General features: G+C 44.2%; 1 protein-coding gene across 2 annotated transcripts in view; it reads left to right on the top strand.

Annotated features, from left to right (window-relative positions):
- The window catches only part of PPP1R21 (protein phosphatase 1 regulatory subunit 21), a 99,376-nt gene that overhangs the window by 16,765 nt on the left and 56,951 nt on the right, over positions 1 to 25,660 (top strand). For both annotated transcript variants that reach the window (XM_056568066.1, XM_056568067.1), the window contains exons 5-8: positions 5,246 to 5,410; positions 7,498 to 7,556; positions 10,419 to 10,513; positions 19,555 to 19,607. In XM_056568066.1, the coding sequence (XP_056424041.1) occupies positions 5,246 to 5,410; positions 7,498 to 7,556; positions 10,419 to 10,513; positions 19,555 to 19,607 (372 nt within the window). The remainder of the gene's footprint in view (positions 1 to 5,245; positions 5,411 to 7,497; positions 7,557 to 10,418; positions 10,514 to 19,554; positions 19,608 to 25,660) is intronic.

The raw sequence follows: 25,660 nt of genomic DNA, 5'->3' as shown, positions 1-25,660 counted from the left end.
TCATTTATTGCGTTACAGCTGTATAGCTTTTCATGTTTTATCTATATACTCATGTTTTATCTATATCTTTGCTCTAGCAGTGTGCTGCTGTATTCTTCTGTTGCTATATATACATATATATAGCACAAAGGGAACACTAAGATAACACATCCTAGATATGAATGAACTAATAGTATGAAATACTTTCGTCTTTACATAGTTGAATGTGCTGACAACAAAATCACAAAAATTATCAATGGAAATCAAATTTATCAACCCATGGAGGTCTGGATATGGAGTCACACTCAAAATCAATGTGGAAAACCACACTACAGGCTGATCCAACTTTATGTAATGTCCTTTAAAGCAAGTCAAAATGAGGCTCAGTAGTGTGTGTGGCCTCCACGTGTCCGTATGACCTCCCTACAATGCCTGGGCATGCTCCTGGTGAGGTGGAGGATGGTCTCCTGAGGGATGTCCTCCCAGACCTGAACTAAAGCATCCGCCAACTCCTGGACAGTCTGTGGTGCAACGTGACATTGGTGGATGGAGCGAGACATGATGTCCCAGATGTGCTCAGTTGGATTCAGGTCTGGGGAACAAGCGGTCCAGAGTCCATAGCATCAGTGCCTTCCTCTTGCAGGAACTGCTGACACACTCCAGCCACATGAGGTCTAGCATTGTCTTGCATTAGGAGAACCCAGGGCCAACCGCACCAGCATATGGTCACTCAAGGGGTCTGAAGAGCTCATCTCGGTACCTAATGGCAGTCAGGTTACCTCTGGCAAGCACACGGAGGGCTGTTCAGCCCCCCAAAGAAATGCCACCCCACACCATTACTGACCCACCGCCAAACCGGTCATGCTGGAGGATGTTGCAGGTAGCAGAACGTTCTCCACGGCGTCTCCAGACTCTGTCAGGTCTGTCACATGTGCTCAGGGTGAACCTGCTTCATCTGTGAAGAGCACAGGGCGCCAGTGGAGTATTTGCCAATCTTGGTGTTCTCCGGCAAATGCCAAACATCCTGCACAGTGTCGGGCCCTAATACCACACTCGGGAGCCTGTTCCTGACCGTTTGAGTGGACACATGCACATTTGTGGCCTGCTGGAGGTCATTTTGCAGGGCTCTGGCTGTGCTCCTTTCACAAAGCCGGAGGTAGTGGTCCTGCTGCTGGGTTGTTTCCCTCCTACAGCCTTCTCCGCGTCTCCTGATGTACTGGCCTGTCTCCTGGTTGCGACTCCATTCTCTAGACACTATGCTGACAGACACAGCAAACCTGCATGTTACATAGTTAGTATGGTTTAAAAAAGACATACGTCCATCAAGTCCAACCAGGGAATTGAAGTGAAGGGTGTAAGGGAATAAGGGAAAGGGATGTAGTTTTATAATTCTGCATAAGCATTAATGTTATTTTGTTCCAGGAATGTATCTAACCCTGTTTTAAAGCTGTTAATTGTTCCTGCTGTGACCAGTTCCTGAGGTAGACCGTTCCATAAGTTCACAGTCCTCACGGTAAAGAAGGCGTGTCGCCCCTTTAGACTAAACCTTTTCTTCTCCAGACGGAGGGAGCGCCCCCTCGTCCTTTGGGGGGGTTTAACCTGGAACAGTTTTTCTCCATATTTTTTGTATGGGCCATTTATATACTTATATAAGTTTATCATATCCCCCCTTAAACGTCTCTTCTCAAGACTAAACAATTGTAACTCCTTTAATCGCTCCTCATAGCTAAGATGTTCCATGCCCCATATTAGTGCACTCAACTTCTTTGATCGACCATGGTGAGGCCTGTTCTGAGTGGAACCTTTCCTGTGATACTGATTCATGGTCTTGCCCACCATGCTTCAGCTCAGTTTCAGGGTCTTGGAAATATTCTTGTAGCCTAGGCCATCTTTATGTAGAGCAAAAAAAATTTGTTTTGTCAGTTCCTTGGAGAGTTCTTTGCCATGAGGTGTCATATTGAACTTCCCTCGACCAATGTTAGGCAGTTTGAGAGCAATAACACCATATTTAAGACATCTGCTCCCGATTCACACCAGAGACCTTGTAACACTAACAAGTCACATGACCTAGGGTGATGGAAAAGCCTTATTGGGCCCAATTTTGACATTTCCACTTAGGGGTGTACTTATTTTTGTTGCAAAGATTTAGACATTAAAGAGTACTCCGCCCCTAGACATCTTATCCCCAATCCAAAGAATAAGGGTCCCCCGGCGATCTCTCTGCTGCATCTGACATTTGTCTAGAGCATTGGGTGCAGTGCCTGAGGCACATGACGTCAATGCCACGCCCCCTCAATGCAAGTTTATGGGAGGTGGCGTGACATCTGCCAGGCCCCCTCCCATAGACTTGCATTGAGGGGGCATGGCGTGACGTCAAGAGCCTCCTCCCCACTTCGCCAGTCATCGGGCACGGAGCGATGTTCTCTCTGTGAACCGGATGTCTGGGGTGCCGCAGCCGAGATCGTCAGGGTCCCCAACGGCAGGACCCACGCGATCAGACATCTTATCCCCTATCCTTTGGATAGGGAATAAGATGTCTAGGGGTGGAGTAATGGCTTCTAGTGCTGGGCGTTATGACCAAAAATGAGTATCACGGTATTTTTCTAAAGTATCACGGTATTTCACTGTATTTATTTTTTTTTCTACATTGAGACTTGCATTGAGGTGGCGTAGCGGAACTAAATGGGCTTTTGGAACTAAATGATCTGAACACTGGGGCAGTGGAGTACCCTTTTAAATAGATGTAACAGACAACCCTACAGCCTCCAGCTGTTGCAAAACTACAACTCCCAGCATGTTGGACTATATAGTAGTGTATAGTATAGGTCAGTGTTTCCCAACTAGGGGTGCCTCCAGCTGTTGCAAAACTGCTACTCCCAGCATGCCCGGACAGCCGTTGGCTGTCAGGGCATGCTGGGAGTTGTAGTTTTGCAACAGCTGGAGGGCCTACTGTAGGTATACTATATTATACAGACCCCTGTCCATCCCAGAACCCTGACTCACTTTCCCAGTTGCTGCAGGGACCGTCCGGGGAGGGTGGTCCGGGCCATCCATCCTTCCTGTAGTGTCTGGCGGCATTCCGGGTGGAGGGTGAACCGGTCCGGGCTGTCCTTCTTCTCCAGGGGGTCCTCTTCTCCACTCCGGGCAGGCTCCGGCCTAGTAATGCTGCATAGACGCCGCTGCGCAGTGACGTCCGTGCGCAGCGACGCACCTGACGTCATGGGGTCTATGCAGCGTACTAGGCCGGAGCCTGCCCGGAGTGGAGAAGAGGACCCCTGGAGAAGAACAGCCCGGACCGGTTCACCCTCCACCCGGAATGCCGCCGGACACTACAGGAAGGATGGACCACCCCCATTACGGGTAAGTTTATTTTTTTTTTATTGACTCGGAGGGTGGGGGAGGGGCCCGACCGGTATAGCGGTATGGGCAAAAATCCATACCGTGGGAGAAAAAAAAAAAACGGTATACCGCCCAGCACTAATGGTTGTGTATATTATTTTGAGGGGATGGAAACATGAAACATTGTTATACAGGCTTTGTAAATATTTACAAAAATGTAAGGGGTTTACTCACTTATTGTGAGATACTCTGTGTGTGTAATTATAATTTAAAATTTTTTTAGAATACATTTTTATGATAAAAGAAATTAGCAGGCGCCCATTAAACAGTAATAGGGTTTGTGTGCCATATGCCCAGTATAGCCCCTGAGCTCTCATAGCTATTGGATCAGAATATATTAACCCAAATACAATCTTCTATGGTCATTTGCCTATAGGACTTAATGCTACAAGCATATTTTCCCATTTCGACCTACTTATTATTTTCAATAGACATCTTCAAATGTATCTGAGCATCAATTTTGAATTCCGAACATGCTGAATCATGCAGAGTTGTCATCAACAGATTGCTTTTGCTGAAAGTTGTTTCTTCTGTGCTAACCACGGATTGACATTTACCGTAGTTCTTAATCAGCTTCAGTGTTTATTATGCAGTTCTACACTTCAAATGCTACAGACCTTACTTATTTACTGGGGGTTGTTGTTTTTATATCGGTCATTGGTGGATTGGTGGAAAGCTGTGATCTCTAGATCGTGCTCAGAGCTCAACTGTCAATAAGGTTGTGCTGAGCCGCAGCATACAGGCCTCCTCTGTCCACCTCCCCTCCCTGCCTTTACTGAATGATGTACAGGACTCAGTGCTGTAAGCTAAGCCTTGTACATCAATAATGCTGGGCATGGCTGCATGGAGGAAGGAGAATGCAGCGGCTCAGCACAACCTCCTTGACACTTATGCTCTTTTGATCTTGGGCAGACAGATTCCCTTTTAATTATGAAAAATAGGTTTTTAAGCAGCTAAAGTGTATATTTTTAAGAGTATTGTACTCATTTTTATAAATTTTGAAGAATATTAGCAGTCACCTTAGTCTCCCATTCCTGTATAAATGCACTTGGCTTGGGACACTTTGCTGAGGGGCCCCGTGAAGTTTCTGATCCCCCCCCCCCCCCCAAGTAAAAAGTGTAACAGATAATTTCATGTACTGTGTGTCATATATAATTCTGTTGGGATCCTCTGGCACCTGAGGGGTACCTAGAACCCCTACGATGTTTGCAATTACTAAGTTTGAGCACCTGGTTTTATGTGGTTTCAGAGCTCACTGGTAAGCCTTCCCTAAAAGACCCTGAAATACTTGTTCTTCCTTAAAGGGGTGTTCCTATCCCCTTTGGATAGCTGATAAGATGTCTCCCCGCGATCTCGACTGCGGTACCTCAGACATCCGATGCACGGCGCGAACTTCGCTCCATGCCGGATGACTGGCAATGCGGGCTGGAGGGTCGTGAGGTCACGGTCACGCCCCGCTCGCGATTATGGCCATGCCCCCGCAATGCAAGTTTATGGGCGGGGGCGCGGCCATGATTTAATGAGCGGGGCGTGACTGTAATGTCACGAGCCTTCGGCACTGCAGCCGACGCTCTCAATGAATGCCGGGTGCAGCAAGGAGATTGCGGAGGTCCCCAACAGCGGGACCCCTGCGATCAGACATCTTATCCCAGTCTTTCCCAACCAGTGTGCCTCCAGCTGTTGCAAATCCACAATTCCCACAATGCCCGGCTGTCCAAGCATGCTGGGAGTTATAGTTTTGAAACAGCTGGAGGCACACTGGTTGGGAAAGACTGTCTTATCCCCTATCCTTTGCATAGGTGATAAGATGTCTAGGGCGGAGTACCTCTTCAAGAATCTATAGTGATCAGTTTTTTTTTTTTTTTAGTTCTTTGAGGCCAGCGAGAAGCACAGGCAGATAGAAGACGAGTTGAGGAGTCGACTGCAAGTCCTAGACACAGGGGCTGCCCAGCACCAGGCTGTTGTGGAAGGCCTGAAGCAGAAATACATGGAGACCATTGAGAAGTTACAGAGTGACAAGGCAAAGTTAGAGGTAAGCACATGATGATATTGTTCTGAGGAAGCTCTGTCATCAGTCATAACTCCACTTCCTTCCTTCATCTAGAGATCATGGTAGAAGAATGCTGCTGACTGATAGAACACACATTACACTGATACAACTTGGTGTTAAATATTTATTAGCTGTTTATTTCTCGTTTTCTTTGTTCGCTACCGCATTCAATAAACACACATACAATTACCACAAGTTGGCTCCTAAAAATAATTTCCAGCCTTGTGCCCCTAAAGGGGTACTCTGGGCAAACAATTTTTAAAGGGGTACTCGCTGCTCAGCGTTTGAAACAAACTGTTCCGAACGCTGGAGCCGGGAGCTTGTGACGTCATTGTCCCGCCCCCTTATGATATCACGCCCCGCCCCCTCAATGCAAGTCTATGAGAGGGGGCATTAAGGTCTACCACACCCCCTCCCATTGACTTGCATTGTGGGGGTGGAGCGTGATGTTATGAGGGGGTGGGACTATGATGTCACAAGCTCCCAGCTCCAGTGTTCGGAAAAGTTTGTTCCAAACGCAGAGCAGCGCAGTACCACTTTTAGGGAAATGTAATCCACTGACCCAAGTTACATAACGTTTTTTTTTCTCCCATTATGGATTTAGCACCATTACTGAGATACAGCTATCACTTAGCACCACTGGAAGTTATGTAGTTCACAATAAGGAGATTCTATCACATCCTTGCACCATCATTTTGTAACATGACGTGGAAGACTTGCATCGTCATATATTTTCTTTTAGATCAGCTATTGGAATCTGTTGTGGAAAAATCAGTGTGGTATCGTGTAGATTTACCTTCTGGTTCTTCAGCAGAATTCTCCTCAGAAAATCCAACCTATGTGAATTTTGCCTTACTGCAGACACACATAGGAGCTGTATTATAGAATCACCATTGGTGTTTGTGTAATGCATAGATGGCCTTCAGAAGTAGAGCTGCTGCTTGTTATTGGTTAATGGTGTAGTTGGCGCAAGAGATTCCAGAGGAGGAGATTCCACTCTTTGGGGGAGATTCATCAAGACCTGTGCTGAGTAATAGGAGTGCTGAGCCTATAGCAACCAATCAGATTGTGTCTTTTTATTTTTATTTTTTGAAAAATGAAAGAATCGTTCTGATTGCTATAAACAACTTGTCGGCTTTTCCGATGCACAAGTTTTGATGAATCCCTATTAGGCCAGGTTCACAGGGCTAAAAACGTGCGGGATGTCCGCACAGAAAACAAATGCGGACATTCCGCACATATAACTAATCCAACAGGCGCTAGGACTGCTCGGAAATGCGCCATCTCATAGACTGCAATGCATTTCCTTGTGGTATCCGCAGAAAGATTAGACATGTCTATTCTTTCTGTGAAAACTGGAATAAGAATTTTCACGGTAGAAACATCTGGGACAGAAATTTTGCCGTGTGAACATGCAGCAGAATCCTGTTGACTTTAGGAGATTCCAACGAGAGCGTTAAGGAACCCAGTGTCCAGATCAATAAAGTTAGTTCTGAGTAAAGCATCAGGAACCAGTAAAAGTGGCATGTGAGCCACCAAACGGACGTTGGCCCATTTTGTCTGGTTCCTCCATGATCAATTTGTCATCCCCAATGTGAGTACAATAAATGGAAAGCCTGGTTGTATCCATCTTGTGAGTGCTGTTGGATTTTTCATGCTCATATTTGCTTATATAGACTGTGCTTTGTCTTTCCAAATCTTGTCCAATCAGCTCCGTTTACTACAGGTGACTATGATCAAGGTTTTTCCTTTTTTTAATGAATTTAAAAAAATTCTCAAATTCAGTTTCCACATTTTTCACTATTGAGGGCAGAATGATTTGGGGTTGGGGGGCTGATTTTTATTTTTTAGCACAAAGCCGAACATAGCAAATTGTGAATAAGGGAAAGAGTCTGAAGACTCTCCAAATGCTTTGTGTAATACATTTCCTGGTCATTATTGTACTGAGTTTTGTTTTTCTTAATGTTTGCAATGATTTCTCACACCTTCATCATTTATTCCTTGTGGGTACAAGCGGATAGTAATCATGATGATGCCTTTTCATGCAAATTCTCTGTGACTTCATATAGGTAAAAGCGCAGGGTCTGGAGAAGGAGGCGAAGGAATGCAGACTGCGGTCAGAAGATTGGTAAGTGTTAAAGTGGAACTGAGATGAGCTGTAATGTCTGGGTTTACACTTGCAAGAATAAGAAACATACCGTATATACTCGAGTATAAACAGAGTTTTTCAGCACGATTTTTCATGCTGAAAACGACCCCCTCGGCTTATACTCGAGTGAACTCTCCGCCTGTCAATCCCTTCTTAGTGGTCTTCAATCTGCGGACCTCCAGATGTTGCAAAACTACAACTCCCAGATCTTGCAAAACTTCAACTTCTCCGCTCCGGGCCCGGCCCCGGACTAGTGACGTTGCCTTGACGACGACGACGCACTGGGACGTTGCGCATGAACGTCCCTGTGCGTCGTCATCAAGGCAACGTCACTAGTCCGGGACAGGCCCGAAGCGTGGAGAAGAGCCCCCCCCCCCCCCCCGGTGAAAATGGACAGCCCGCAACGACTAACCATCCCCACTGGACAGTCCCCACAGCATAGATGGCCCGGACCAGCTCACCCTAACTTCCCCCCAAGGGGAGGTGAGTACAAAACAAAAAGGGGGGGCTGGATGATGATGATGAAAGCCGCAGTGGTCTTCAACCTACGGACCTCCATGCTGGGAGTTGTAGTTTTGCAACATCTGGAGGTCTGCAGGTTGAAGACCACTGATGAAGGGATTGACAGGCGGTGATGATTGGGGGGGGGGGGGGGAGGATGATGACGAAGGCCACAGTGGCATTCAATGTACAGACCTCCAGAGGTTTCAAAACTACAACTCCCAGCGCGCCCGGACATCCAGGCGGTGATGATGACGGGGGTCTGGATGATGACAGGGGGGGATGATGTATTTCCCACCCTAGGCTTATAGTCTAGTCAATAACTTTTCATGGGTTTTTGGGGTGAAATTAGGGGTTTATACCGTCTTATATTTGGGTCGGCTTATACTCGAGTATATACGGTACTTTTTCTGCCATTGTAGATTAAAACTGTAAAAATAGAGATGAACAATCTATACCGATGGAGGATTTTTAGCAACTCGTTGTCTAGTGAGTGAGTGCAGCTGTTAGAAAGCCTATTTTAAGGGTACATTCACACGTATGCAGATTTAATGCACAGGATTTTCTGCTGCAGATTTCAATGTAAACTAAATGACTGAGCACAGCTTCTAATCTGCAGTTACAAATCCTGCGCATCAAATCTGCGCAGGATCCTGTACATGTGACCGTACCCTAAAACCGTTAACTAGAGAACTGCTGTCTTTTATGGCATTATAGGTGCATTTTTGAGGCCTAGCACTGACAATATTGGAGCTGTGTAGGGGCTTCTTACTGAACAGCAGCCTTTCTATAAACACCCTAAGACTGATTTTAAAGCTATGTTCACACGGCAGATAGACAGCAATGTATTTCCGAGCAGATTCCGCAGAAAGAATAGACAAGTCTTTCCTTTCTGCAGACAATGGAATCTGGATTTCCACAGCAGAAACATCTTCTGTGTAAATCCTGCTGTGTGCAAAGTACAGCAGAATTTCATTGAATCAATGGGACTCTTCTGCAGCAGAATGTCCATGCAGACTTTTTTTTGTGGAATTTCATGTAAACATTCAGTTGAGTGATCGTGGTCTTAGGGTCAAACCTAAGGAAAATCTGGGCTGGGCACTATAGAAATTGTCATTGAGTAAGGCTACCTGTATTTAGATTTTTGGGGTTTCAGAAGTGAAACGGGGAAAAAATAGAACATAATGGCCAGAACTCTATCAGCATTAAAGGGGTTAGAGATGAGCGAACTTACAGTAAATTCGATTCGTCACAAACTTCTCGGCTCGGCGGTTGCTGACTTTTCCTGCATAAATTAGTAAAGCTTTCAGGTGCTCCCGTGGGCTGGAAAAGGTGGATACGGTCCTAGGAGACTCTTTCTTAGGACTGTATCCACCTTTTACAGCCCACCGGAGCACCGGAAAGCTGAACTAATTTATGCAGGAAAAGTCAGCAACCGCCGAGCTGAGAAGTTCGTGACGAATCGAATTTACTGTAAGTTCGCTCATCGCTAAAAGGGGTATTCCAGGCAAAAACATCTTATCCCCTATCCAAAGGATAGGGGATAAGATGTCTGATCACGGGTGGCCCGCTGCTGGGACCCCCTGCGATCTCCCTGCAGCACCCGCATTCTATGCGGGGCTGCGTCTCCAGTTTCGGAAACCTCCGGGACTGGGGACGTGACGTCACGCCTCGCCCCCTCCATTCATGTCTATGGGAGGGGGCGTGACGGCCGTCACGCCCCCTCCCATAGACATGAATGGAGGGGGCGTGGCGTGATGTACAACTGCTAAGGCAGGGGGTTTAGAGAGTCGCTCATCTGAAATGTTTACATTGACATGCTCGAGTGCCTCTCAAGGAAACAAAATGTCCTTGTAAAAGGTTGATCTAGGCAATTCTCAGGGTTTATGTATACATCTCTTGTGTCGGACTATGTTTCTCCATGGCTTTAGACTACAAACAAGCCTGGTGTGGTCTGATCCTGCAGTCATATGCTTTTCCATCTGTCGTTCCTTCTCCAAACAGTAGAAGAGGGGCAGAATGAGTGTAGTTTTCAGGTCCACCTAGGAGCTGTATGCATCAAACCAGATGTCCTTTTTCTTAGTCTTCTTGCAGAATTACTTTATTTTTTCAATTTACTTGCATTAAAACAAGAAGTGTAAATATCCTTTAAATTACAAGAATATCTACATCTGCTGTCAGTACAGAAAGGAGCAACATAAAGAAGCATGGCATGTCCTTGCTGTCTTGTACTCAACATTCTGACACTATATGATCCAATAATTCCTGGTAAAGTAAAATCATTTATTTTTTATTTATTTTTTGTTCTCCATGTCTGAAATGTCTTATTTGCCTCTTCAGCCAGAATCAGCTGAAAACCCTTCATTCGGATCTGAGCAGTCGATTGGAGGAGTCTCTGGGTGTCATCAATGAAAAAGTGCCGTTCAATGACACAAGTAAGTATTCCCGTAATATTCAGCAGTAGTGATGGAACAAATGTTTCCTCCATTGCCGCAGCTCATTGATCTCCTGCTGCTGTAAGTGCTGTTTTTCTAGTGATGTTAAAAATTGTTTAAGCGGTGAATAAAGGGACCTGTCATATTCACGCTGAGATACTTCCCGTAGGTCTAGCCTTGGATTTACTAACACTGAGTTGTTAGACTATTATGCTTCATTTATCATTGTATTGGTTATTATACGCACACACGGCACTAGGTATGTAACATAGACACAGAAGCAAATGGTTGCCCTTATTGATTATTGCAAATACTATTGTGTTTAAAAGCCGTTCTCTACAGCACTCCCATCTTTGTGGGAGACAAATCTTGAATCTATTACAGAATCATGAACAGAATACAAGATTACTGTGAAGACTGACACAGGTGGAGCAGAAGGGGAAAGAGAAAGTGCCACCCAGACTGAATTTTGTATCTCTGCTTATTTATTAAAAACTTTAGGCTAATAGTCAAACCATTTGAGTATTTACAGAAGTTGCCATAGAGAGTTCTGTCTTCTATAGAAGAGGCTGTGTCTCCATGCTACGGGTTATCCAGGATTAGGAAATAATATTAATTATAGCTGCTTTCTTCTAGAAATGTTGCCACCCTTGTCCTTAGGTTGTTTGTGGTATTGCTGCTTCCTTTTAATTTCAGTAAATCCAATCCTGGATTACTCCTCTAGGCTCTATTTACACATACAGTATCCTGCACAGGATTTGATGTGGCAGATTTGAAGCTGTTCGGTCATTTAGTTTACAATGAATTCTACAGTACAAAATCTGCAGTTTAGAATCCTGTGCATCAAATGTGCATGAATACAGCCTTAAAGGGGTATTTCGGGCTTAACTAACTTTTAACTATCCTGCCCATTATGATGAATTATGCTAGTTGTACATTTACTTGCTATACCGCTCTGCCTTGGATCGTCTTCTTTTTCTACTTTATATGGTCCCCCCAGGTCTAGCGTTTCCATTTAGGTCTTAATGACGTTTGCCTCTCACAATCGTTGGTGGTCCATCTGTACGTCAGGCCGGCGTTCCCTCATTCTGCAGATTGCCAAGGTCACGGGACTCCGGAACGTCAGGACGTACAGATGGACCGCAAACGTCATCAGGGGACCGGCTTGTGAGGAAATACAAGAAATAAAGAAGAAAAAGAAGACGATCCACGGCAGAGCGGTATAGGAAGTAAATGTACAACTAGCATAATCCTTCACAATGGGGAGGATAGTTAAGTTAGTTATGCCCTGAATACCCCTTTAAAGCATACCTGTCATTTCAGGTGACTTTGCAGGATAAGCTGCCCTGTGTGTATACATGAGGAGCAGGACTATTTCTTGCCATTATATAAATTGCATATGGTATTTTTCAGCAGATTTCTGCTCTGCAGATTCCATATGTAATTTTCAGTTCTCCCAGAGATGGTCGGCAGAGCTCCATTCTCTTCATAGATTTGTATTGCTTGTCTTGCAGACACAGGACAAAGATAAGCCAATTTTTATAGAAGATTTGAGCAGCAGAGAGGGAGGGGGAAGTTTCATAACAGGAGAACGAAGCAACTATTGCTAATAATATATATTACAAAGTTTCTTATTTTTGCTTGTACTATTAATCCCAGCAAAGTTTAAGTGAGGGTGCGTATTTGAGCTTGTTTTATATGCCCCCTCCTCATTCACATAGCACTCTGTGACAAGACACCCAAGAAATTATGATGGGAAGATTGTTAGGTGGACAGTCAAAAGCTGTGTTTTGAGAGGGAGACAGGATTATTTTAATGTGGACTTATGACATGTCTGTTATACTGCATGCTTTGTATACTCTATGAAATACTAATTTTGTAGCATTGTGCTGTACCTCTCTTACTCCTCCTGGAAATGTAGGAATAAATTTATAACCATTGTTAATGTTCCATATTATTAATAAGGTGCGTCATCCCTCTCACACACTGTGTAGTAACTCGTCCTGTTGATAGCGATAATGCTAATAAAATTATTTATACGTTTCCAGGAGGAACGGGACAATGTAGAGTAAAGAAAAGGTGCCACAGCAATGTTAAGGCTGGGTTTCCACTGCGGAATTTCGCTTTGAAAGATCATTATCATCTATGGGGACCGGCAATGTCCTCCCTGCCCTAGTACCGAATGATTCAAAAGCTCCTCCAGCCCACCTGTCCCAATAATTTGTTACATGTTCTGCTACAGTCATGGCCGTAAATGTTGTCACCCCTGTAATCTTTCTTGAAAATGAAGAATTTCTCACAGAAAAGGATTGCAGTAACACATATTTTGCTATACACATGTTTATTACCTTTATGTGTATTGGAACTAAACCAAAAAGGACAAACAAACAAAAATTGGACATAATGTCACACCAAACTCCAAAAATGGTCTGGACAAAATTATTGCCACCCTTTCAAAATGGTGGGATTGTTTCAAGCATGTGATGCTCCTTTAAACTAACCTGGGGCAAGTAACAGGCGTTGGCAATATAAAAATAACACCTGAAAGCAGATAAAAAGGAGAGAAGTTCACTTAGTCTTTGCATTGTGTGTTTGCCACACTAAGCATGGACAACAGAAAGAGGAGAAGAAAAGAAGAAGAAAAAAAAAAATCAGCCTTAGAAAGGGTACTCCGCCCCTGGGGACCCCTGCGATCTCCCTGCTGCACCCGGCGTTCGTTTAGAGCATTAGGAGCAGCGCTGGAGGTTCGTGACGTCATGGCCATGCCCCCTCAATGCAAGTCTGTGGGACGTCACGCCCCGTCCCACAGGACTTGCATTGAGGGGGCATGGCCGCGATGTCACGAGCAGGGTGTGACAGTGATGTCACGATTGGAGATAGCGGGGCGTGGGACCCCAGCGGCGGGACCCCGTGATCAGACATCTTATCCCCTATCCTTTACATAGGGGATAAGATGTCTAGGGGCGGAGTACCCCTTAAGTGTAAATGAAAATATGCTATGATTGGGTTCAAATTCATTTCAATTGAAGCACCATGTAAAAAGCAGGAGAAGATGAGGAGATTAATCTATAGATTTGTGGGGAAAAAATTCAGTGTGAATTCTAATGTACTGACCCAATTCCTTCTCACTCTAGCATTAGGAATCCAACAAGCGTGTTCTAGTCAATGGTTGACATCCCCCCCCCCCCCCCCCCCATCGTCCCCGGTGTATGCAAAAATAACGGTCAGTCATGGAATAGGACCATTGGACTTGTTCACACGGTGGAATCCAGTGAAAACATTCAGCTCCGGAGAGTCCCAGTGTTTTCAATGGGATTCTGCTACACTGTGCACATGATGGAATTTTCTGCGATTTTAGCCTCTGCAGAAAGAATTCAAGGGGTACTCCGTTTTTTTAATTTTTTATCAACTGGTGTCAGAAAGTTAAACAGACTTGTAAATTACTTCTATTAAGAAAATCTTAATGCTTCCAGTACTTATTAGCTGCTGAATACTGCAGAGGAAATAATTTTCTTTTGGAACACAGAGCTCTCTGCTGACATCATGACCACAGTGCTCTCTGCTGACATCTCTGTCCATTTTAGGAACTGTCCAGAGCAGCATATGTTTTCTATGGGGATTTTATCCTACTCTGGCCAGTTCTTAAAATGGTCAGAGATGTCAGCAGAGAGCACTGTGCTCGTGATTCAGCAGAGAGCTCTGTGTTCCAAAAAGAAAATAATTTCCTCTGTGGTATTCAGCAGCTAATAAGTACTGGAAGGATTAAGATTTTTTAATAGAAGTAACTTACAAATCTCTAATAGAGAGGGACTCGGCACCACCTAGACTAGCACTAGGATAAAGCGATCTATTCGGATATAGCAGGCTATTCGGTCTTTCAGTGTCTTCCCTTGCAACAGCTGGAGAGACTTCAGTGGTGCTCAACGTATAAGACAAGGCCATACAAAATGCAAGCAATAGAAGAAGGTAGAAACGGAGCAACTCCCCACACCGACCCAGGTATTCTATGCAAGTGGTTCTTTATTCCAAAGCTTCAACCATGGAAGACAAGCAGGGGAGAGTGAGGACGGGACACGGGGGTGGATGGTGAGTTGCTCCGTTTCTACCTTCTTCTATTGCTTGCAATTTACAAATCTGTTTATCTTTCTTGCACCAGTTGATTTCCACCAGTTTTTCACCGGAGTACCCCTTTAATAGGGATGCACCAAAAATTATCGTCCGAAAATGCCCCTTTCAGACTTTTTGGCTAAGGGGATTTCCTGCCGATAATTTTGGTGGGTGTGGCCTAAAATAGGGGCATGTAACCATCCCCCCCCCCCAAACCCTGCTGATTTTAAGATATAAGGGGGAGATTTATCAAAACGTGCTTAGGAAAAATGGAGTAATCAGATAGGTGAGTGCCCCTATAGTGTGTCCTGGAGTCAGTGTATGGTTAGTGGCTGTCCTGTGGCTCCAAGCTCTGCCAGTACCTTCTATAGCCACCTCTGCATCCCCTTCAAGTACATCAGTAACTAAAAAATTCTGATAATACACTTACAAAAAACTATATTGGGGGGGGGGGGGGGGGGGGAAAGTGAGCAGGACAATGCATTTTCGGTTTTGGTTTTTGGCCAAGCACAGCCTAAATTTTCGGTTTCCCTTTCGATGCATCCCTAAGAATTAACATCTGTGGAGACAGCACATATCCGAGCGGTCCTAACACCGCCATGTTCTGTCTGTGCCAGCTGTTTGTGGCATGCCCACATGGAAATTTCCTAGGCGGACAGTCCACTGTATGAACATGACCTAAGACAGGTGGTGAAGTGATCAAGTACAATTTATATGGCATCTTTTTCTATAACATTATATACCAATCTACTCTATAACATTTTGCCAGCAGATCAGACTGCATTTTCAATGTTCCCATTTCCCTTTTAAGGCCCATGAGTTTTGCTTCAATTATAGAACAGGAGACATAGAAATACAAAATCAATTAGAAAAAAAGTGACTTTTCAGGAAGGATTTTCCAGTTTTAATGCAAATTTTAAGGGATTAATGACACTAGAACGTATCTTCTGTCTTTAATGCATATATATATATAATATCATTTCTGATTTATCCCGCCCTGCATTGAAAGTAAAGAATTATTAAAGGGGTACTCCGGTGGAAAACATTTGTTTTTAGATCAACTGGTGCCAGAAAGTTAAACAGATTTGTAAATTAGGAATATCCAAAAACGCAACAGACAAGGGGAGAGCACTCTTAAGAACAGTATCACCTTATGCCAGTAGTCTGGTCCTCAACGACTTATGTCATAGTCTCCTGCGGGGTGCACATACAACAGTATGAAGTATCCAATGTAAATACAAAAAGAAGCACGTACGTGCACTCACCGCAAAGTAGAGACAGTCAGGTGTGAAGATTCGGTGACGGGGTGACGGATCTCGGCATCGGCGCTTCGAATCTTCACACATGACTGTCTCTGCTTTGCGGTGAGTGCACGTACGTGCTTCTTTTTGTATTTTCATTTGTAAATGACTTCTATTAAAAAATCTTTACCCTTCCAGGACTTTTTAGCAGCTGTATGCTACAGAGGAAATTCTTTTCTGTTTGAATTTCTATTTTGTCTTGCCCACAGTGCTCTCTGCTGACATCTGATGCCCGTATCAGGAACTGTCCAGAGCAGGAGAAAATCCCCATAACAAACCTATGCTGCTCTGGACAGTACCTGACATGGACAGAGGTGTCAGCAGAGTGCACTGTGGACAAAAGACAAAAAATAAATTCAAAAGGCAACGAACTTCCTCTGTAGCATACAGCTGCTAAAATGTACTGGAAGGGTAAAGATTTTTTAATAGAAGTAATTTACAAATCTGTTTTTAACTTTCTGCCACCAGTTAATTTAAAAAAAAGTTTTCCACCGGAGTACCCCTTTAACAATTTATAAAGCGAGTCGCATAAGGTCTACAAGGACACACAATGAGGTGAAGTTAGAAAATAACAATCCATTAATCCGTCTTTTGCTGGAAGGCTTCGTTTCCTTAAAAAAAAAGAAAAAGTAAAGTCTTGCTGAATAATTGATGCACTTGTCTCCCTATAAGTCGGGAATGACTCAGACCTTATTGCATTATTCCTATCTCATTATATGGTTAACCCCTTACCACCAGGCAGGTGCGCAGCAGATGAAGGGGCAGATCAATTATTCAGGAGGCCGCAGCAGTGGCATTTCTCTCTGTCTCATCTGTCCCACCATTTGTATTCCAAGACTCCTAGTATTAACAATTTTTTTTCTTTTTGCCGCCTGCTCTCGTATTTATAAATCCAGCAGTAAGTCGGCGGAGGTGACTGCATGTTCATTATGGAGCGGAGCTGAATGACAGTCATAAATAATATAACAGGACAAGTGCATCCATGTTTGTCTCTGACTTAAACAGAGAAAGTATTGGAGAAATCAGAAATAAGAGAAACCTATGGGAGTGACTCCACACATCAAAGCTAGCAATGCAGTGACGCACAAAACACCACACACTATATAGCCGAAAGTTTTGGACTCCCCTCTTAAAGGGGTACTCCACTGGAAAACATTTTTATTTAATTTTTTTTAAATCAACTGGTGCCAGAAAGTTAAACAGATTTGTAAATTACTTCTATTAAAAAAAAATCTTAATCCTTCCAGTACTTATCAGCTGCTGTATGCTCCACAGGAAGTTCTTTTCTAGAGATGAGCGAACTTACAGTAAATTCGATTCGTCACGAACTTCTCGGCTCGGCAGTTGATGACTTTTCCTGCATAAATTAGTTCAGCTTTCAGGTGCTCATCTCTATTCTTTTTTTATATAATATCCTTTCTGCCTGACCACAGTGCTCTCTGCTGTCACCTCTGTCCAGTTTAGGAACTGTCCAGAGCAGGAGCAAATCCCCATAGCAAACCTCTTTTGCTCTGGACAGTTCCTAAAATAGACAGAGGTGTCAGCAGAGAGCACTGTGGTCAGACAGAAAGGAAATTCAAAAAGAAAAGAACTTCCTTTGAAACATACAGCAGATGATATGTACTGGAAGGATTAAGATTTTTTTAATGGAAGTAATTTTCAAATCCGTTTAACCTTCTGGGACCAGTTGCTTTAGGTAATAAAAAAAAAAGTTTTCCAGTGGAATATTTTAATTTCAATACTTTAATTATTCAGTTTCATTGCCACATGTGTATAATATCCCATCCCTCTTCCAATGCTGTCAACTTTATAAAAATTTGGGTCTGAAATGGATCTTTCTAAAGAGCTCAGGGGATACCAAAGGGGTCCTGTACTAATAGCCACCACTGCAACAAGTCAGTGCCTGAAATTTATTTTCCCCCTAGAGTCCAAGTATCGCCCAGTGCCCCCTGTTAGACATTAGACCAGTGTTTCCCAACCAGGGTGCCTCCAGCTGTTGCAAAACTACAACTTCCAGCATGCCCGGACAGCCTCTGGCTGTCCGGGCATGCTGGGAGTTGTAGTTTTGCAACAGCTGGAGGCACCCTGGTTGGGAAAAACTGCATTAGACAATATGGATGTTAATAGCCTGGCAGGACAGTGGCACCAAAATGTCCTAGAAGCCAGTTGCCTCCATTAGAGATGAGCGAACTTACAATAAATTCGATTTGTCACGAACTTCTCGCCTCGGCGGTTGCTGACTTATCCTGCGTAAATTAGTTCAGCCTTCAGGTGCTCTGGTGGGCTGGAAAAGGTGGATACATTCCTAGGAAAGAGGTGGATACATTCCTAGGACTGTATCCACCTTTTCCAGCCCACCGGAGCACCGGAAAGCTGAATTAATTTAGGCAGGAAAAATTATCAACTTCCGAGCCGAGAAGTTCGTGACGAATCGAATTTACTGTAAGTTCGCTCATCTCTAGCCTCCATCTTCTTGTAGAAATATTAGGGATAAGCAGCTTAAAGGAACACTCCGCATAAATGGATGAGCAGTATGTTGCCTAGTGAATTGAGAGGACAGTGCATGACAGGGATTTAAAGAACACAATGCACTGCCCCCCATAAGCATTGCACTAGGTACATAGCCGTCACACCTCCTCCCTAGACATGAATAGAGGAGACATGACTGAGCAAATTTCTGGTTCGCCGTGCCGGAGAGCACGTGTGGGCCAGTGGCGGGACCCCCCTGCGATCAGACATCTGATCCCCTACCCTTTAGATAGAGGATAAGATGTATAAAGCCGGAATACCCCTTTAAGTGTTACTTTAAAAGGTGCTGAACAACTTCTCCCCTATCCACATGGTAGGAGGAGATAAGTGTCTGATCGTGGGGGTCCGACTGCTTGGACCGCTCCCCATGCATGACGTGTTCACCGCTTAGTGTGCTGAGCTGTGTGAACTACCGCATGAAGCCGTGGCAAACACGCCCCCTCCATGCAATTCTATGGGAGAGATACATGAGATGCATGGAGGGTGCTGGGAGTTGTAGTTTTGCAACAGCTGGAGGCACCCTGGTTGGGAAACACTGCATTAGATTTTGGTCAGGGAGCTGCAGGGAACTTTCCTCCTTCGATGTAGGACATAAGAGGACAGCAGAGGGAAGCTGCAACTGCGAGCAGTGACGCAATAAGAATTGCGCAAAGCTTACATAGATTTTTATGCGAGTGGCGGCGTTTTATTATTACTTCAGCCTTGTTTACGATGCCCTGAGAACCCCCTTTAAATGATATCCACGGAGCCTCTTCTCTGTCCTGTCTTCCTAAATTGTGCATGTTATTGGAAGAAATTTGGGGAGCTGAAGCATCGCAGCCCGCCACATAACAGGTTTATAGGACGGAACTGCCGGATAATAACCAGTGTCACATTTTATATGGCGGATGTATTCATGGCTCTATTAGAAGGACCGTCCTGAAGGTCATACACTGCTACAAGCACTTCAGCGCTGCCGTTTATTGTTATCATTCACATTTTCTCCATTGCCATCTTGTCTCTTGTGTAGTCATTGACCTTGCGTCTCCACACGGTGGATCTGATTGCTAATATGTGTTCCTTCCTTTAACAGCCCTGGATAAATTATTTCTCTGCTTTTACTAGGAATTAGCGACTTCAATGCCCTGAATGTACCTTTGCACAGCAGAAGACATCAGGTTGGTTCTTCTTTCCTTACATCATCTTTACAATTACCAGTCGAGCATTCCGCTTTGAGCAATTTTATATTAAAGGAGCTTGATTCGTCTTTGCAATTTATAGAAGTGGATTAAAAAGTTGAGAGGTTTTCCCAAGATTAGAACTCACTCCCTACCCCACTGTTTCCCAACCAGGGTGCCTCCAGCTATTGCAAAAGTACAACTCCCAGCATGCCCGGACAGCCTTTGGCTGTCCGGGCATGCTGGGAGTTGTACTTTTGCAACAGCTGGAGGCACCCTGGTTGGGAAACACTGCCTTACCCAATGGATAAAAGCTGCCTTTGGCTGTCCGGGCATGCTGGGAGTTGTACTTTTGCAACAGCTGGAGGCACCCTGGTTGGGAAACACTGCCTTACCCAATGGATAAAAGCTGCCTTTGGCTGTCCGGGCATGCTGGGAGTTGTACTTTTGCAACAGCTGGAGGCACCCTGGTTGGGAAACACAGCCTTACCCAATGGATAAAAGCTGCCTTTTGATGTCCGGGCATGCTGGGAGTTGTACTTTTGCAACAGCTGGAGGCACCCTGGTTGGGAAACACTGCCTTACCCAATGGATAAAAGCTGCCTTTGGCTGTCCGGGCATGCTGGGAGTTGTACTTTTGCAACAGCTGGAGGCACCCTGGTTGGGAAACACTGCCCTACCCAATGGATAAAAGCTGCGGGTCTCCAACGCTATAAAATATGCAGACGATTATTATATAAAGTTATACACACTGGAGGAGATTTATCAAAACCTGTCCAGAGGAAAAGTTGACCAGTTGCCCATAACAACCAATCAGATCGCCTCTTTAATTTTTAACAAGGCCTCTGAAAACTGAAAGAAGCAATCTGATTGGTTGCTATGGGCAACTCAGCAACTTTTATTCTGGACAGGTTTTAATAAATCTCCCTCACTGTACCTACCTTGTTCCACCCAGGTTCTAAAAGCATATACGAGCCCTCCCACTGATTTACAGTGCTGAATAGCTCTAAAAATAAACCGGTCCTTATGGAAACCACAGGGATATATAGTACTAGTAATTCCCTGTGGGTACACTGCGCTGTAGAGCTTTTAAAACTATCTGATCCTCATGAAGTAAACTTGCCTCAGAGAACTATAATGCAACTATGTGCAACACAGTGGGCTCCAAATGTGGGATCTCCAGCGCTGTAAAAAAAAAAAAAAAGCTGATTAGGCTACTCTATCCTCCGAAAAATCTCTCTATTCCAATTTTAATATTCCTCATGCATAACAGCTTTATTCTTTCTAGCATTAATATCTTATGTTTTATTGCTTTACCTATAAGTTTTTACTTTTGACCCGGTGACCTGGCAGCATTTGAATGTCTGTACATTTAAGTTGGTGCGTTTTTATGTTTGTAACTCTTACTGCCTGACGACGAACCCTGTCCGGGTTCGAAACTTTTAAGTTGCAATTTTACCAGTAAATTGCCATTTTTTTTTTCATATATCTTGGCAAGTTTATTATCAGGGAAGGCGCCAACCAGATCGTCCAATTTTTACCTCTTCTTTTTTATTTATTTTTTGCTTTTATCCTGATTACACCGTACCTGGAGGTCACGGTCAAAGACGCTGAGGCAGCCACCCCTTTGGATATACAACTCCTAGCGAGTCTACATGCTCATCAAGGTGTTGTGCTCTCAGCACATCACCATATGGTAAGGTGCAGTATTCGGCACACTGTACCCCAGGATATCTCAGTATTTCACTAGGAGCGCACCTCATTTCTACTTTTCAGAACTACCCAATGGATAGGCATCTGATTGGTGGGGGTTTGACCTCTGGGATCACAGGACGTCAAGTGCCTTGTCCCATAAAGGAGCGGTTGAGCATGCTCACTGCTGTTACATTCGCACTGACTTGATCAATGCTACAATGACATGGAGGATAAAGGACTTTTGTTCATGCAGTTGGTGGGGACCTGGAGATTGGACCAAACCAATAAGATACCTATCATCCCTCCAAAAAGAAAAAACAAAGGTGCTCCCTGTAGAGTAACGTAGGTGGTAAGGGTATGAGGAAATGAGGGATTAAATCCGCTTACCGAAAGGGGTTGTGCACCAACATACACAACAATGGTAAAGGTGTGTAGTTGAATAGGGGTCCATCTGCAGCCTTCCTGGACTCACAGATTAAAAGTAACGATCATCAGGTTTATTAACAATAATGCAACGCGTTTTGCTGCGCATGCGCATCTTCCTCAGGCATCATATTAGCTCTCCAGTGAAGGGAGAATAAGGCATAATGTGTGGAGTTTTATGATAAGGAAACCTATCTGTAACTGTCTAATAAATGGTCATATATTGGTAAATGATGATACTTTTCTATGGCCTTTCATGCTTTCCTACTGCTTCTGAGGTGAACTGCTTTGCTGTCTTCATTGTTACACTTCTGTCTCATTTACATCCTTTTAACAAACTTTCTGTTCATGTAATACACTCAGGCAACTCTATTTTCCTCCTAAGACACCTTCTTTTTTTATAACGCAGGCCACTACACCAACATGGGGTACATTCTGTAACAGACTTCCTCTTCCTGCTGTATTCTCTAGCTGGGAATTTCTCCATCTCCTATGGTCCTCCCACTGCACCTTCTAAAATATAACCTTGGCTACTTTAAGAGTGGAGTTGTCTGAATTCCCCACTAGAGTGCACAACAGAAAAAGGAAGACTGTTCCAGGATGTACACAATGTGGGAGGCTCCCGCAGGTGTAGTGGGCAGGGTTTGGCCGGGTTCACACGGGCAGAACTTGTACAGACTTTCCCTTGAGAAAGTCAGGAGATGACAAAAGGTTGGCATGGCTAACTGAGACTTTATTTTAATAGCAGCCATATATCTCTAGATGAACAAATACAATATACATCCCTAGCATCCATAGTATACAGTGCATACAATAGCGAGTATGCTAAATAAAGGGATGTGAGGACAACACTATTGAACATTGGCTGTGTTTTTAAGTGAAACTCACGTTTAGTAGATTAGATATATATGTAATAAGAGATCTAAATAAAGTTTGTCTTTTAGGGGCGGGATTTCTAGTTTAGGGCTTACCCCTTGGGGGGTGACCCCTAAAGGTTCTTGGTTTCCTACACTGTTGACACGGCAGAATTTTCACACTAGATATCACTGCTGTGGAAATTCTGATTCCAGCCTTTGCAGAAAGTATAGACAATTGTATTCTTTCTGCTGAGTCTGCAAGGAAATGCATTACAGTCTGAGACGGCTCCTATCCAAATGATCCCAGCATCCGCCTGATCGAGCACATGTGTGAAATGTCCACACGATTTTTCTGTGCGGACATTCCACACATTTTCCGAGCGTGTGAACATAGCCTTATAGTCAAGAAGGTGTAGTGGAAGAGAAATAGTTGGGTGAATTCCCTGCTAAAGTGTACAAAAGGAACAGTTATCCGCTACAGAATGTACATTAGACAGGAAGATGGGCAATGAAGACAACAGAGCAGACAGTTTGGATTAGGAGCAGAAGGGAGGCATAAAATTCAACCGAACAGTAGTAAAATAACTTTATCAATATCATTGTTACATAGTATGGTTGGTTGAAAAAAGGCACATGTCAAGTTCAACCGAGAGGACAAAAGGAAGGGGTATGAGTGGAGGAAGGGAATGTTATTTTATTTATTTTGCTCTAAGAATGTATCTAACCCTGTTTTGAAGCCCTCAACTCTTTCTGCTGTGACCAGTTCCTGAGAGAGACTGTTCATTAATTCATAGTTCTTATGGCCCTTCACACTATGGATTTTTAGGGCGGAAATATGGTGCAGCAGCTTCCACTGTTCTCAATGGGATTTTGCTGCACGATTCACACTACAGAAATTCCAGACTCCGCTCTGAAGTGCATTGTCCTCTACCAAGACTGCGCATTTTCAAGTGGTCCTAGTGATAGCTTGTTTTGCGATGCCTGCTCCAGACTGAATCACCTCCTGAAATATCCTCGTCCTGGAATCTGTAGTGTTAATGAGCCCTAATGGTAAGGAAAGCTTATCGCCCCTGGAGACTAAACCTCTTTTTCTCTAGGCGGAGGGAGCGCCCCCTTGTCCTTTGGGTTTTTACCAAGACAGTTTTTCACTATATTTTTCACGTAGACCATTTATATACCTAAATAATTTGATCATAGCCCCCCCCCCCCCCCCCAATCCCCCTTTAATGACGCTTTTCAAGGCTAAACAAAGTTTTTACATTTTTTCTGATTGTTGAGATGCTCTAAGCCCCTTCAGTAGGTTTGGTTGCAGTGCTATAGAATTCGGCATCTTGGGAAGTGATGATGAGCTGTTCAGTAGCAAACTCGGCTCTACTAAATTTTCCAGATTGGGGAAAGGGAATAACTCAAAGGTCATATAGTTCATTATGTATAGTATAGTGTTTTATAGTAGTTTTATAGTCAGACCCTTTTATTATAGGAGCTGCTGATAACTGTGGATCTGGCTTCGGTACCCCTTTCCATGTCTGTTGTTAGTAACCACAGCGGACGTCACTATAGGAGTAAGGTGATGTTACTTTTTGTATGAAGGGCTGTGCTTGTAGTAAATACCGTATATACTCAAGTATAAGCCGAGTTTTTCAGCACAATTTTTCATGCTGAAAACGCCCCCCTCGGCTTATTCTCGAGTGAACTCTCCGCCTGTCAATCCCTTCTCAGTGGTCTTCAACCTGTGGACCTCCAGATGTTGCAAAACTACATCTTCCAGCATGCTGGAAGTTGTAGTTTTGAAACCTCTGGAGGTCCGCAGGTTGAAGACCACTGCGGCCTTCGTCATCATCCAGACACCCCCTTTAGTTTTCTACTCACCTCCCCTCGGTGGGAAGGAAGGGTAAGCTGGTCCGGGCCATCTATGCTGCAGGGACCGTCCGGTGGGGAGGGTTAGTCGTTCCGGGCTGTACATTTTCACCGGGGGGGGGGGCCCTCTTCTCCGTGCCGGCCCCGGACTAGTGATGTTGTCTTGACGATGACGCACAGGGACGTTCATGCAGTGGTCTTCAACCTGCGGACCTCCAGAGGTTTCAAAACTACAACTCCCAGCATGCCCGGACAGCCGGTGGCTGTCCGGGCATGCTGGGAATTGTAGTTTTGCAACATCTGGAGGTCCGCAGGTTGAAGACCACTGATGAAGGGATTGACAGGCAGTGATGATGAAGGGGGGGGGGGGGATGATGACGGGGGTCTGGATGATGACGAAGGCCGCAGTGGTCTTCAACCTGCAGACCTCCAGAGGTTTCAAAACTACAACTCCCAGCATGCCCGGTCTGGATGATGACAGGGTGGTGATGACGGAGGTCTGGATGATGACAGTGGGGGGATGATGTATTTCCCACCCTAGGCTTTTAGTGGAATCAATAACTTTTCCTGGGTTTTTGGGGTGAAATTAGGGGCCTCTGCTTATATTCGGGTCGGCTTATACTTGAGTATATACGGTACATGGCTTATGGTTGTTAGAGCGAGAGCCATTGCGTGCTATCAGTTTAATTCTAATCTATACATTAGGGTCCTGTCTCTGATGACCTTGGTTGATTATATGGATGGGGATTCTCATGAAAGGACAATCCCTTTTAATACACTGCTCCAAATGTTTTAAGGCATCACTCCAGTATTCATTTAGAAACCTTCATTATTGTAACAAATCCCTGTGTGTAACATAAAAGGATATTAGATGCCTCGTGCTTTTATACGCTCATAAAGTTCCGTGCTGAATTTTCATATCCTGGTAGTTTATGTACAGTATTGCATAATTGATCCCGGGCTGGAACGCGAATGCATATTAATCCATAGTCACATCATCATCACATTAGTATTTAATGTTACTAATACTGTCTGATCTTCTGTGTCACAAATCTGGTGTGCAATGGAAAAATGATCTGCCATTATATTAAAACCACTTAGAGGGCAAAGGGGAGAGGGGGTGTAAAAATAAAATAAAAAAAGATTTATGGGAATAATATGGATGATCTGGTGACAATAGTATCTGTCTAGGGGGGGGGATATTTTAGGCAGCAAATGAAA

This window comes from Hyla sarda, chromosome 3 (assembly GCF_029499605.1).
Source record: "Hyla sarda isolate aHylSar1 chromosome 3, aHylSar1.hap1, whole genome shotgun sequence".
NCBI classification, from domain to species: domain Eukaryota; kingdom Metazoa; phylum Chordata; class Amphibia; order Anura; family Hylidae; genus Hyla; species Hyla sarda.
The sequence above is the reverse complement of the archived record's forward strand: the minus strand, read 5'-3'. Positions and strand labels throughout refer to the sequence as shown.